General features: G+C 50.4%; 1 protein-coding gene across 1 annotated transcript in view; it reads right to left on the bottom strand.

The window, feature by feature from the left end:
• Positions 1 to 14,178, bottom strand: part of UNC80 (unc-80 subunit of NALCN channel complex) — a 3,271,126-nt gene that overhangs the window by 556,477 nt on the left and 2,700,471 nt on the right. Inside the window, exon 57 of the mRNA XM_085648598.1 lies at positions 2,176 to 2,341. Within this exon, the coding sequence (XP_085504724.1) occupies positions 2,176 to 2,341 (166 nt within the window). The remainder of the gene's footprint in view (positions 1 to 2,175; positions 2,342 to 14,178) is intronic.

The following is a 14,178-nucleotide window of genomic DNA, read 5'->3' on the forward strand; positions in this document are numbered from 1 at the left end:
TGCAGCAGGAAACATCCTCTCTTATTGCTTTATCTGGCAACAGATAAGGGCTCGCCTAAGCTCTTGAGCTTACATCGTTTTCCATTTCTCTTTTTTCTCACACTTATTTGTAATAGTTTACTTCTTTTCTGTATCCCAATTATTCTTCATATATGTCTTCTGTATATCAATTTATATATTTTATACCCATGACCTTGAGACAACTTAGAAGCACCGCAAAGTGCTATGTATATACCTGAACAATGTCTTCCCCGGACTGAAGTGGGCATAGCCAGCATTCCAGAAGAGAGCACGGCACCTCATAGATCTTGATGCCCAGAGCCTAGGAACCTAAATACCATTTGTGGTTGGGTCCACAATTCCCTTGTCTTCTTGGGTGAGGAACTTGCTTCTATTACTGGGAAAAGATGTGGCTTGGTCTCATCCTGTTGCAACCTAAGCTGACGGATCTATCACCTGAACCCGCCGTGGATCCCACCGCCGGTCTCTTTTTCGGTGACAGATTTGTGTAAACTCTCCCTAAGTATGTGTTCACATGTAACTCTCTTGATAAAGCTCAGACTAATATGCGTCGTGTTCCGCAGGACTAACCTTTTTGCTGCAGCCAGCAACCACCGGGCCATGAGTCCAATTGTTTCAGAGGTCAGTTTACATCCACCGTCCCTTCCGAAAATGCATGGATCCCTCCTTTGGCCCCATCCTACCCAAGAGAAATCAGCACGCCCAAGGTAGCAGCTGCGGTCTAAGCCTCCCTCTCCTCAACTAACATAAGCCAAACCTTTTTGTTATTCTTCCCATCTGCATCCTACTGAAGGGCGTGCTGCTGTGTTCCTTCAAACATGGTGAGGATCTGAACTTACAAACACATCCTAGTCTTTCTTACTCCGGACTAAGGGAATCACTATAAATTCAGGGACATATTTACGAGGGTCTTGTACCACGCAACGTGGTACATGCACGAGACAAAGACCCAATCAAACTTATGAAGCCATGCAAAGCCACTTTGCATGGTTTTGAATAGCTACACAAATATGGAGTACTGCAATGCAGCGCAAATCACTGCGTTACCTTACAAGGGAGACGTTCCATGGGTGTTGCGGTGGGTGTTCCCATGCAACTCCCATGGTTATAGAAGCAGGCTCAGATTTCCAAGGACTTGCAAACCTGTGAATGAATTAAACTCTTACGCCTCCCCAGGTTAGGCGTAATGAGGAGAAATATGTTTATTTCTATGCATTTTCCCTCTTTCTATGTGAGCTGCACTCTGCAGTACACATAGAAAGAGGAAAACGCCTCTATGGATTGTCTTTGTGCAGGAAGGTGCCCTTTTCTTCACAAAAACAATCCTGCGTGTAATGCAGGCACCCTTGCACCATATGCCTGCATTGACGCTAGGCTGCCGAAATGGCACCAGCGCAGGGAGAAAGGACAGGAATGCACATATTCGATAAATACAGAGCATTTCTGCCCTTTCCCTGTGGTGCAGGGCAGCGCAGCCAGGTAACTTGCTCTGCTGCCCTATGAAACCATTTAGTAAATATTCCCCTCAGTCCGCAAATCCTGTGGGGCCCTGTGCTGCCCCTAACTGTGTGGTACATGAGCACCTACTAAATTAAGATACCGATTGGCTTTTTAGGAATTATTTTGCCAACAATGCTCCTGCAGACACAGCACAAGATGCTGGAACTAATTGGAGACAGTCGTTAACGGATTAGCAGGAGAAGGAGACAAGTGCACTAAATGATGTGCTCGCCTAATAGTCCCAATTCAAATCATAAAAGTGACTGTAACGTGTGAAGTGCATTTTCAACCCTGCTTCTAGTACCGGACATTCCAATCAGTTCCAAAGTAGACAAAGGTAGGACTACCAGAATCTAAATTACAATAAGGGAGATTTTTCCTATAGTGTGGTTGATGATATATACATACATCTTTTTAAAGAAGGATGTCTTTTTGTAACTTGCTCAAGGAGTTAGATGTCTAGTGTAAAAAAGCAAAACTTATGGTCGATCATATGATTCAGTTATGTTATGGAGCAAGAATTTCCAATATGTCTGGATAACTAAATTAGACATCAGTCAATTACAGTTGATCACAGTGAGTAGCCTTCATATGCTCTGTTTGTGTCATTCATTGTATTATGTCTGCCTTGCAGTAAGGATGAACTCCCCTTACCTGAGCCACTGTGCACGGCTTCCTTCAGGATCTTGAGTTCACTGTTGAACTCTACAATCAGAGAGCTCTTGCAGAGCGGGCGTGGGATAAAGCGTCGCTCCAGCTGATCAGAGATGTGCTGGCGGGCAGACAGTTCATCCTGGGTCTCTGCTGGTTGGGCAAGCAGCTGAAAATATGAAGCAACAACCATCCTTAACTAAACACGCAGGGTCTACAAAAATAAGTACGAATGCTTTAATGGACCAATAAATTAACAAATATGTATATTTATCCATATGCTGGTGTTTTTCTCATTTTGTTTATGAAGCAACATTTTTACATTTTAAGAAAATGTTGGGCTTATCGTTAATGGTTAGCAAAATAATGTAACAGTAACTCATGCTACCCCCCAGATTATTGGGGTTACACCAGTTAGCCTTCCTAAGATTCAAAAGGAAATTACACATTTTCAGAGAAAAGGAAAACTGACAAGTGCCTTTCACTCCTTTCCTACTGAGTTATGCTATCATAGGTGGGAGTGTTTGGTTTGAAATAAGATTATCAGGGACCAGATATGGCTTAGTGGCTAGACCTGCCAACTTCGGAACCTAGAGACCCAGGATGAATCTTAGGCTTGGGACTTGGCTTAACACTGTGTGATTCTGAGCAAATCATGTAATCTTGGAATATAATGTGAAATTGATTTATGTAATCGTCACTTGATGTTCACGATCTTGTAGATCGTGCACATCAAGAATTCCCATGTAACGTATGGGCTCCATTCCTTACTGTGTAGGTTTCTGTTACTATCCTGTAAGAGAAACTCTCATCTGCAGGTGGGGAATGCAGAGCCCTGCTCTGTATCTATAATCAGTACTCACACACAATTGTTGGTATTTTACACTACAAGGTCTGATAAGTCTCAAGCATATTTTATCACATATCGCCCCCCTATTAGTCTGAATGTACATTATAACCAGTTCTTCAACAGCATGGTTGGATTAGCTTATCAAAATATGGCAAGTCATATAAAGCTTACCCTCATGTGCCTTACGGTACCATTAGGCCTGAAGAAGAAATGTTGTATATCAGCATCTGACCTGGAAACCTGTCTTTGTGTCTAACACTGCTCCTGCACCACTACCATACCTTGTTTACGCCTCATTTTCTATGGAGCTCAAGCTTGGCTCCTATTTTGTTACACAGGTAATTGAACAATACTTCCTGTTTAAAATATAGTTATACAATGAGGTTTACTGATATTTTTCTTCCTACAAGATGGAACACACAAGGTCATCTCAACTTATAGCTATATTTCAGCTGCTGCACTCTTGGACAGCGCTTGCGTCAGAAGATGGACATTTTCTCTTCTATGCCTTCTAAGTATCAGTTTTAAGATAAAAAAACTGCAATCAAGCACACAAATATGAGCTGCATTATTCAAACCGGTTACTCTCCTTATAGGACTTGAATTAGCACCATGTACTCTAGCACTTATGCACATTGACCGCCAAATTATTATTTCTAGTTGGAGGGCATATAGTTTATTCTCCAATCTACTATAAACCTCGGGGTCGTTAATATTTGGCCCATATGTCATAAGAGTAATTTACGTTCCACAGAGGTTCCCCTGTATGAGTATAAAGCAGCCTATGTTGTCCGATTCCGTATATGTAAGCGAAAAAAGTGTACCCCTTTTCACTAAGATCATCACCCCCCTAGCATATGATGAATATGAGGATGCCGCTCGCATCACTGCCCATTTAGTCCCTACCCGCAGCTCACCTATTCTAGTGAGAAGGGTCTCTTGCAGTAGTGGCAAATGAACCTGGTACCTATGTAAATAGGCCAGCATCTGTCTGGATGTTTTGGGGGTTATTCAGCACTCTGACATTCAAAGACACAAATCTGACTTTCTCTAGCATTGATCTTTCGAACTCTAGAGCTGATGTTGGCTCCTCCCTAGTAACTCGTTCAACTGTACCTGCGTGAAACATTTGATTGCGTGCCCATTATGAGGTATGCATGAACCATACAGCAAACAGCCCTCAATCCCCCTCCCACTTTAGCATCCCAATCATGCCAAAGACAATCCCCAGTTAACATAAAATCAAGAAACATTCGAATCATGCAGCAAACACTGAGATAACCCACCTTATGGAGACCTAATTACAACAAGTAAAGGGAATACCCTCGATGTGGGCAGCCAGGAGCCGTACATCCCACCCGTAGCACTAGGGTGGCCCGAAATACCGTTGAGGGTATGAATCAGCCTGTTGCTTAGCATATATCCTCTACAAAATGGAATTAAATGCTGAGACCTCGCAGACTATGCAGATACACCTCCCAGAGGAGCTACAACAGTACAAAAAGTACCACTATGATTACAAGACCATATATCAACACATAACAGTATCCCCCCGAATACCCCACAAGCAGTTCCACTGTTAGCCTTCTTGGCTGTGACATGCTGTAACACATTGCAACAACAAACATTTTACCTTTGGCACAGTACACAGTAGGAGATTTCCACATTACCCCCATCACCAAACTACTGTAGCCAGGGAGGAGGGGGGAAGAGTACAGATAGCCAATCAATTCCACCTGCAAGGGTGATGCTATGGTGACCCAATCAGAAGTCCATGCCAACCTGTTACGGCAGTTGGTATGATGACCTGACCCTGTTTAGCTGTCTCGCCAGGGCCCTGGTTATTCCGAGTGTGCAGGAGAAGGTGATCACCTTGGACTTGGTTGATTATGTTGCAGATGTTTCAGGAATTCTGTAATTGCACCCAGCGTAGCGAAGATCTTTGTTTTGCCCACATGTGTGATTCGTAGATGAGCAGGGTACATCATTGCATATGGTATGTCTGCATCGTGAAGTTTATTCTTGACCGTTACAAACTCTCTGTGGGTTGTCTGACCCGCAACAGTAAAGTCTGGTAAAAAAGCTACCTTGTTCCCTTGATAGTTGGTGTTCTGCTTTTCCTGTGCCAGTTGCAAAACAGTGTTGCAATCACAATAGTTTAAGAGCCTGGCTATGATGGGCCTGGGGGGAGCCCCATGCAACGGTCTGGGGTAAGTGATCTGTGTGCGCTCTCCGTGCTTATGACCTGGGACAGATGCTCTAGGTCAAAGACTTCCTTTAGCATTGCTTCAATACAGTCCTTTAAGTGCTTTCTGGGACCCCGATAATTCGGAGATTATTGCAACAAGAGTGCGCCTCCAAATCTTCATTTTTCACACTTTGTCGATCTTGCCATCTATGGCCTTGGGGCTCTGCTGCATCAACCACAATGTGGACTCTAATAAGGGTGTGCTCGACTGTCCGACCTCCATTTCCGTGTCTGAATGTGTAGACGCCGGACGCGACAAGTGACGAGATGAACAAGTTACTTAACTTCGGTAACGATATATCTGTAAGAAACATTAGTTAGTTAGATTCCTTACCTTAGAATATCCCCAGGCGTCAGGCTGGATCCAGAAAGATTTTTCGTCAGCAATACCCTTGCGCGTCGCTAGGCGTCATCTGTGGCTCCGCGTCCGTCGTCGGAGTCGTGATCGCCGGAAGGACGTCATCAGAGTACTAAGACGCCGCTCTCGCGCGCTGACGTCAGTTCTTGTACATAGCTTTCCGTGCCAGGAACGCAGAGCCATGCAAGAAACCGACACTGGTGCCATAAATCTAGGGCCCTGAAAGGGATGACCTTAACCCTAGACATCAGTTCACAGAACGGGGAGGATGGGTGGGGGGGTAAGGAATCTAACTAACTAATGTTTCTTACAGATATATTGTTACCGAAGGTAAGTAACTTGTTCATCTGAAAGAAACACGTTAGTTAGATTCCTTACCTTAGAATAGATACCCCAGCAATCCCAACCCCGGTGGTGGGTCTGCGAACCAAGATCACACCAGGAAGTCCTGGAGAACGGAACGGCCAAAGAAGCCGTCTCTCCGGACTTGGCTGTCTAGGCAGTAATGCTTAGCAAACGTGTGCAGCGAGGCCCACGTGGCTGCCTGACAAATGTCCTGCAGAGGGAATCCCCGTCCCAGGGCAGTAGTAGCCGCTGTGGCCCGAGTGGAATGGGCCCTCAGCCCCACAAGAGGATCCTTTTTAGCCAAGGAATAACAGGCCTTAATTCACAAAACGACCCACCCAGAGATGGTCCGTTTGTGCACTGCCCGCCCCTTCTTAGCGCCCACATAGCCAACAAAGATTTGGTCTTCCACCCGGAACTGTTTGGTGCGGTCCAGATAGAAGGAGACGGTCCAAACGGTGAAGCCTCTCTTCCTCTTTCGAGGGGTGCTGAGGCGGAAACAAGGTGGGCAACGTAACAGACTGGCCGATGTGAAAGACAGTAACCACCTTAGGGAGAAAGGAAGGACGAGTCCTTAGAACAACCTTGTCTGGATTGACAGAGAGGAAAGGAGGTTTAGAAGAAAGAGCCTGGAGCTCACTTACTCTTCTGGCAGAGGTGATGGCAACCAGGAAAGCAGTCTTAAGAGTCAGAAGACGAAGAGGGCAACTATGGAGTGGCTCAAAAGGAGCGCACATCAGATAGGTTAACACCAGGTTCAAGTCCCACTGAGGCATTACGAAAGGGACAGAAAGAAACATGTGGGTAATGCCCTTAAAGAATCTAGCAACAACAGGGGACTTGAAAAGAGAAGGCTGATCAGGAAGCCGCAAAAAGGCAGAAACAGCTGAAAGATATCCCTTGAGGGTGCCCAGAGCAGAGCCCTGCTGGGCCAGGGAAAAGAAGAAAGAGGAGAACTTCAGAAAGCGGGGCGGAAATGAGATCCACTTCCTTTGCTGTGCACCATGCCACAAATTTGTTCCACCTGCAGGCGTATACTGTTTTTGTGGAGGGACGCCTGGCTGCCAGAATGACATCACAGACTTCAGGAGACAAGTCCAATGGCACCAACTGTCGCCGCTCAATCTCCACGCATGGGGGTGGAGGCTGGACAGGTTCGGGTGGAGGACCGTCCTCTGCTGCTGCTACAGAAGGTCCTCCTGAAGAGGCAGTCGAATTGGGGGATCGATTGACAGACTGAGTAGCTCGGGATACCAGAATCTTCGTGCCCAATCCGGAGCCACAAGGATGACTTGGTCCCGGTCGCGCCTGATCTTCTTCAGCACTCTGGGCAGAAGTGGTATAGGCGGAAAGGCGTACAACAGACCGCAACTCCATTCGTGACGAACGGCGCCTCCGAGCGAGTGCTGCCTTGGAAATTTCATCACACAGAACTAATGACATTGCGCGTTCTCTTCGGTGGCTAATAGATCTAACCAAGGCTCTCCCCACTGCCGAAAGAGACCTTGTGCCACGTCCGAGTTCAGACGCCATTCGTGATCCATCATGTACCGGCGGCTGAGTCCGTCCGCCCTGGCGTTCAGAGAGCCCGCCAGGTGTTGAACCACCAGGGTGATGCCCTGAATTTCCAGCCATGTCCAGAGGGAAGAGCCTCCTGACAAAGGGTCAACGACCCCACCCCGCCCTGTTGCAATACCACATGGCGGTGGCGTTGCCTGTGAACACCTGCACTACGCTTCCCGGAACAGAGGGAAGGAACGCCTTCAGTGCAAGCCGGATCGCTCGCAGCTCCAATAGGTTGATATGGAGCTGGGACTCTGCCGGAGACCAGAGGCCTCTGATCTCCGCCTCTCCCATGTAGCCCCCCATCCCAGGAGGGACGCATCCGTCACCACCACATGCTCCGGTTGGGGTAGGGAGAGGGATCTGCCACTGACCCAATCGCGGTCCGTGAGCCACCACTGCAACTGTCTTGCGGTGCCCTCCGAGATCAGGACGTGGTCGGACAGGTTGCCCCGATGTTTAGCCCACTGGAACTTCAGGTCCCACTGCAGAGCCCGCATCCGCCACCTGGATGCAGGAGGCCATCAGACCCAGCAGCCGCAGCACCAACCTGACCGAAACTTGGGATAAAGGCTGAAAGATCAGAATCAGAGCCTGAATATCCCGAACCCGCTGTTCTGGAGGATAGACCCGAAACAGCGTAGAGTCCAGAACCGCTCCAATGAAAAGAAGCTTCTGGGAGGGACTCAGATGCGACTTCGGCACGTTGATGCAGGAGGTCGGCCGTAGTCTGGAGGTGGGAGACGACTGCCTGGGGCAAGCCCGCCTTCAACAACCAGTCGTCGCGATAGGGGAAGACTGGAACCCCTAATCTGCGCAGATGAGCTGCGACCACCGGCATCACTTTCGTGAACACCCGAGGGGCACTGGTGAGGCCGAAGGGGAGCACGGTAAACTGAAAGTGCTCGTGGCTTACCGCAAACCGCAGGTAACGCCGGTGGGCCGGTAGGACGGGGATGTGGAAATATGCGTCCTGCAAGTCCAACACTACCATCCAGTCTCCATGGTCTAGGGTAGCCAGAACCTGAGCTAAGGTGAGCATCTTGAACTTCTCTTTCCGGAGGAAGGCGTTGACGCACCTGAGGTCCAAGATACGGCGTAGGCCCCCTTTGCCCTTCTTGGGAACCAGAAAGTAGTGAGAGTAACAACCCCAAACTACTTCTGGGCCAGAAACGCACTTGATGGCCCCCTTAACCAAGAGGGCCGTAACTTCCTCCTGCAGACCTTGCAAGTGATCCCCCGACATGCTGTGGTACTGCGGTGGCATGGCTGGAGCGGTCGCCTCGAAGGGGAGGGAGTAGCCCCTTTGGACGATTTGCAGCACCCACCTGTCCGACGTGATGGTACGCCAGTGGAGCAGGTGATGGCTAACTCTGCCTCCCTCTGGCGTGGAATGGGCCTGAAAGGTCAGACTAGGAAGGCTTTGAGGCAGATGCTGCAGGGGCAGATGTGGGCTGACCGGCTCTCTGTCCCCCTGTTCCGCATCAGCGGAATCCACGTACGCGACCGCGTTGATGCTGGTTCTGCGGTCTGTGGCTAGACGGACATGCGGGGGCGCCCCTTCCTTGGCCACAAAAGGGTCGAAAAGCAGAAGTTTGTGGGCGCGGGGCCGAGAGGCCTAAGGACTTGGCCGTAGCCCTGGAGTCCTTAAAGCGCTCCAGCGCACTATCCGCTTTGTCGCCAAAAAGGCGACGGCCATCGAAGGGCATGTCCATGAGGGTGCTTCTGAACATCCCCGGAGAAATTTGTGGATCTCAGCCAGCCGTGGTGACGAATCGCCACCATTGTCGCAATCGCCCTACCTAGTGAGTCCGTGGTGTCAAGCCCACATCGAATTGAGTACCGTGCTGCATCCTGCCTCTCAGCAAGAGCCTGGGCGAGCCGTGTCCGGGCCTCCTCCGGAAACTGGGGCAGCACGTCCGCCACCATATCCCACAAGGAGTGGATGTAACGGTCCAAAAGGAACGCAGTATTAATGGACCGCAACCCCAAACTGAGGGAGGTAAACAGCTTCTTCTCAAACTGTTCGTTCCAACCTTTTGGATTCCGGAGGAGCGGACGGAAGGGGGTCTGGGATGTAGAGGCCTGGATAACCAGGCTCTCAGGGGTGGGGTGCACCGACAGAAAGCTGGGGTCGCCCGGTGCAGGGCGGTGGTGCCGGGCCTAGTTCCGGTCCACAGCAGTGACTGTGGAGGGCTTGGACCGGGTGCCCATCGGAACGTCAGTCAGTGCTTCATTGAACTGCAGTAGAGGCTCCGGAGAGCTTACTGGGGGTTAAAGCACCTCAGTGAGGAGGCTAGTCCTCACGGCCACTGCAGGGAGCTCCAGATGAAGGGCTTCGGCAGCCCTGCGCAGCACCACAGATTAGGTTGCACCCTCCTCCGTAGCCACAGAGGGAGGAGAGATGAAGCCAGTGTCAGGGGAGGTGTCGAGACCACTGTCATCCTCCAGCTCTTCTGCCCAGTCCATATCAAACTGGCACTGCTGTGCAAGAGGGTCCTCAGACCCCTCCCAGTCATCCCCGTCATCCGACTCCTGGTAGCCGCTCCGACGCCGGACCCGGACCGTGGCTAAAACTGGGGACGTCGTCATCCGAAGACGGCGCCGGGGGCAGCACCATAGGGGTCGGCGCCGGCGGAGGGGTCGTAAGGTCAACCGGCATCGACCGGGATCCATGCCTGGATCCCACGGGGGCCTGCGACGTTGGGACCGAAGTCGACGACGACGCCGGGGCCGAAGCCGCCGGCTCGCTCCAGTTGGACCTGCGGGGCCCGAAGGCGCGCCGGCAGGCCTCGATGGTGGAGCAAGACTCCTCATGGCCACGAGGAAGTCCCAAACTCGCCCGGAGTCGCATTAGGCCCAGGGACCGGAGGGTATGTGGCCGGATGCGACTCCTGCGGCTCCGACGGAGCCGCGCAGGTGGTGCCACCCGAACCCTCAGCCAAGTCACGCGACCGGCGAGGGGAGTGAGAAGAGCGATGTCACTTCTTCGACTTCTTCTTACTGTGCCTCGACTTACCTGACTGCGAGGACTTCGAACCCGACGAGCGGTGATGGCTGCGGCTCCGCGACCGGTCCCTCCACCTCCTACTCGACTGGAACCTCGAGCGGCGTGGAGCTGACTGCCGGATCTCGAGGAGCTTCGAGGTCAAGGCCCAGCAGTCGGGGCACGACTCGGCATCATGGTCGGTCCCAAGGCAGTAGAGACGCCGACGGTGGTGATCCGTAACTGACATCAGTCGGTGACAGGCGTCGCACGGCTTGAAACCGGGCATCCCTACCGGCACCAGGAGTCAAGGTCGACTCGAAAGATGAACCGAAAAAGTCTAAAAAGATTTGTCAAAAAGTGACTAAAGGGTATGCTGTTCCCAGATCTGCACTTACTGGCGCGGAAAATAGAAGAACTGAAGTCAGCGCGCAAGGGCGGCGCCTAGGTACTCCGACGACGTCATCCCGGCAATCACGACGCCGACGACGGACGCGGACCCGCAGACGACGCCTAGTGACGTGCAAGGGTATTGCTGATAAAAAAATCTTTCCGGATCCAGCCTGATGCCTGGGGATATTCTAAGGTATGGAATCTAACTAACGTGTTTCTTTCAGATTCAAAAGTTAATCGTGACGGCTGTTTGTCGGTTTTGCCCATGTTCGCAGATCGCTCAAAATTAACTGGCAAGCAACTAGTTGTTAACCCCTACTATCCAGAAGCCAATGTAGGCCGCACCTCGCTCATGGCACTTAGCAACTCCTACTACCACCAAGCTCATGCATACCACTTTAGCACAGCGGTAGAACTCAGGGTTTCCTTGATTGAAGCGGCTGCCTCTCCCTATGACTCTCCACTAGTCCGTTAGGCGAAGGCTACTGTAGGGGGTAGAGCGGTGGGGGAAGCGCACACAAGGCCCTTGCATAGACTCCTGCCTCTCACCACCAAAATGTCACTGAGGCAGGGAAAACCCCATGCTGTTTTCCTAAGGGCGCACAGGGGGAGGCCACGATCCGCAGAAGCTGTCACACACGACCCTCAGAGACCTGCACACAGTCGCTGAAGACTCACCGAGCCCCCACAGCACTGCAACAGGACACCCGCTCATCCCCTTCGAGCACATCTCTTTTGTGAGGCTGACACGACTCCTACCACAGGCTGACACACGCCACATGCACTGGTGGTGTGGAGGAGGCAGCACCCCCTGCTTCTTCGCTCCAGCACTGCCACAGCATTACACCGCACCTCGGCCAGGAGCTGCGATACCAGTGGTTCCTTACTTATTGCATGTCTATGCAATGCGGGCCAGGTGTCAGTCCCAGAGACCCCCAGGCGCGTTTGTATACTCCGCAGCCAACTCTGCACAATTCCCACCTTGCAACGCAACGTTGCAGGTCCCGCACTGAGCCGGCCCGTAGATGCTGAGCAGTGTCGGTGTCCAGCCACCAGGACAGCCTATTCCGCCTGCAGGATTCAGTCGCTTAGACTCTGCTGTTATCGCTCAGGACTGCTATCTAGGATCACTGCAAGTGATTGCACAGCCCTGCAGCCTTGCAATCCAATGTTATTTTCAGATTTCAGCACCACATTTCAGGTTTATCTTCCTCTTCTACGCCACACGGCATGGTATCATGGTCTATGGACGATGACTAGTACCTGCTCCGCAGATTACTGACGGATAATTGATCCCGGCCGGCAGAGCTGCACTAAAGTGCGCCATCTTGCCATGAGCTCACTAGCGCCCCCCCAACTGAGCCAACATTAAGGTCAAATCTTATTTTGTGGCTGCATAATGGATCACATGGTACTACCTTAACAATTTTTTCAAACACTGAGAAAGTATTGGTTTTTCAAAAGAAATCATCCACTGGTGTCCTTCTAGAGAAGAAACAGATAAATAGTTTTGAATAGTCCAAACATTAGACATTCTTTAGACAAGGAAGATAAAAATGTTAATGCCTTTGACGAAAAAAAGGAAACAACTAGTTATGCAATGGGTTGAAGCAGAGAGCCATGCTCTCCACAGCAAAGAAAATATAGACCCGGGGAACGACTCAATAATTCAACAGTGGGATTAACATCTAGCAGAGTTCATAATCAATAGAGAGAATAATGATAGAAACCCATGACATTCCAACAAGTAACAGAGACTAACAAGTTACCTAACTTACATAACGCCTTGTCAGGTAGAGACTCTATCTAGCAACAGATTCCTTAACTTAGAATTATCCCCAGGTGTCATACTGGATCAGGAAAATTTTCGAGCAGTCCCCCTGTGTGACGGTAGATGGCATCGTTCGGATCTGTGTGGCGTCGTCAGCATCGTCTGTGGTGGAAGTGATACCTAGAGGCGCCACCTTGGCACGCTGATGCCAGTTCTTTCCTGTCTGCGACAGATAGCCCTGACCTGGTCTGAGCTTCCCCTCAGTCACTTCTTGGCTGGCTTTTTGCAACCTTTAGTTAGGTGCCACAGATGTCCCTTCTGGCGCAGATGATGACGTACGTGGAGCCACTAGATGTCACCAACCGGCGTGCAGGGGTACTGCTCACAAAAAAATATTCCAGATCCAGGCTGACGCCTAGGGAAATTATAAGGTAAGGAATCTGCTGCTAGAAGTCTCTATCAGATGTGTAGCTATGTTACTTAAGAAACCAGCTAGTTTCAAACCATGTGAGGCCTGTCACAGACAGATGGTGGTGACGGACCCCAACTTGGTGTGTTTGTGGTGTTTGGAGCGACACCCACGACTCCAAGGCCTGCGAAAGACTGCCACTCCATGCACCCCATGGGGTTGAGGAAATGCTCCCTCAAGTTCCTCACCAGTTAACGCCAGTCGACACCGTGACATTCAAGGTCCTGTTCATGTGGAAGGTCCTGGGCCAATTCGTGAAGCCTGTCCCGGTACTTGTCATCGCACTCAAAATCATAGAGGAAGTCAGGTAAGTCCCACAAACAGAAGAAGTCCTAGAAGTCGAAGAGATCTTCAACTTCATCGCTCTAGTCTAAGTCTTATGACACGGAGCTGAAGCGGCGCCGAAAGGGTGCATGCTTCCCAGAGCAGAGCCAGTGACTTATTTACTTGATAGGCCTGGAGAGGGAGATGAATGGGAAGAGTCTACGGACCCTTAGGGTTACTAGTTCCCTGAAGAAGAAAAGAAACAGGACAACTGGTATGAGAAATTGGTGGAGGCCGTGGGTTACCTCACCAGACACTGGTCAGGTCTCTCTTCCTACTAGGGCTATGGGGGAGGGAGCCTCTTTTGTGATGGTGATGCATAGGGAAGCTGATCTTCAGTGGCACACAGTGGCAGTCAAGATGAACGTCTTGACCGAATTGCTTCAGCCGGTAGTCTCCCTTTCTCCCATTCAATTAAGTCATAACAGATGTCCTACTTGGGGCTTGGTCCAAGCCCTGCCCAATGGGCTACTATGCAAAGGATAATTGTGCGCTGCCATTTCTCTGCTCTCTTAGGTTCCTCACCCAGAACCCCACCCCAGAGAGCTTGGTGATCCAAGACTCTGTGTCCAGGATTAACCCTAGCACGTTTCTTACCACTCCACCAGATAGGGAATCGAAAAGGCTAGACACATTTGGCAAGAGAATGTTCTCTTATGCCAGGCTAGCACTTTGATTGGTGAAGACTGCATGCCTTTT

Source organism: Triturus cristatus, chromosome 3_2, assembly GCF_964204655.1.
Source record: "Triturus cristatus chromosome 3_2, aTriCri1.1, whole genome shotgun sequence".
Classification (NCBI taxonomy): Eukaryota; Metazoa; Chordata; class Amphibia; order Caudata; family Salamandridae; genus Triturus; species Triturus cristatus.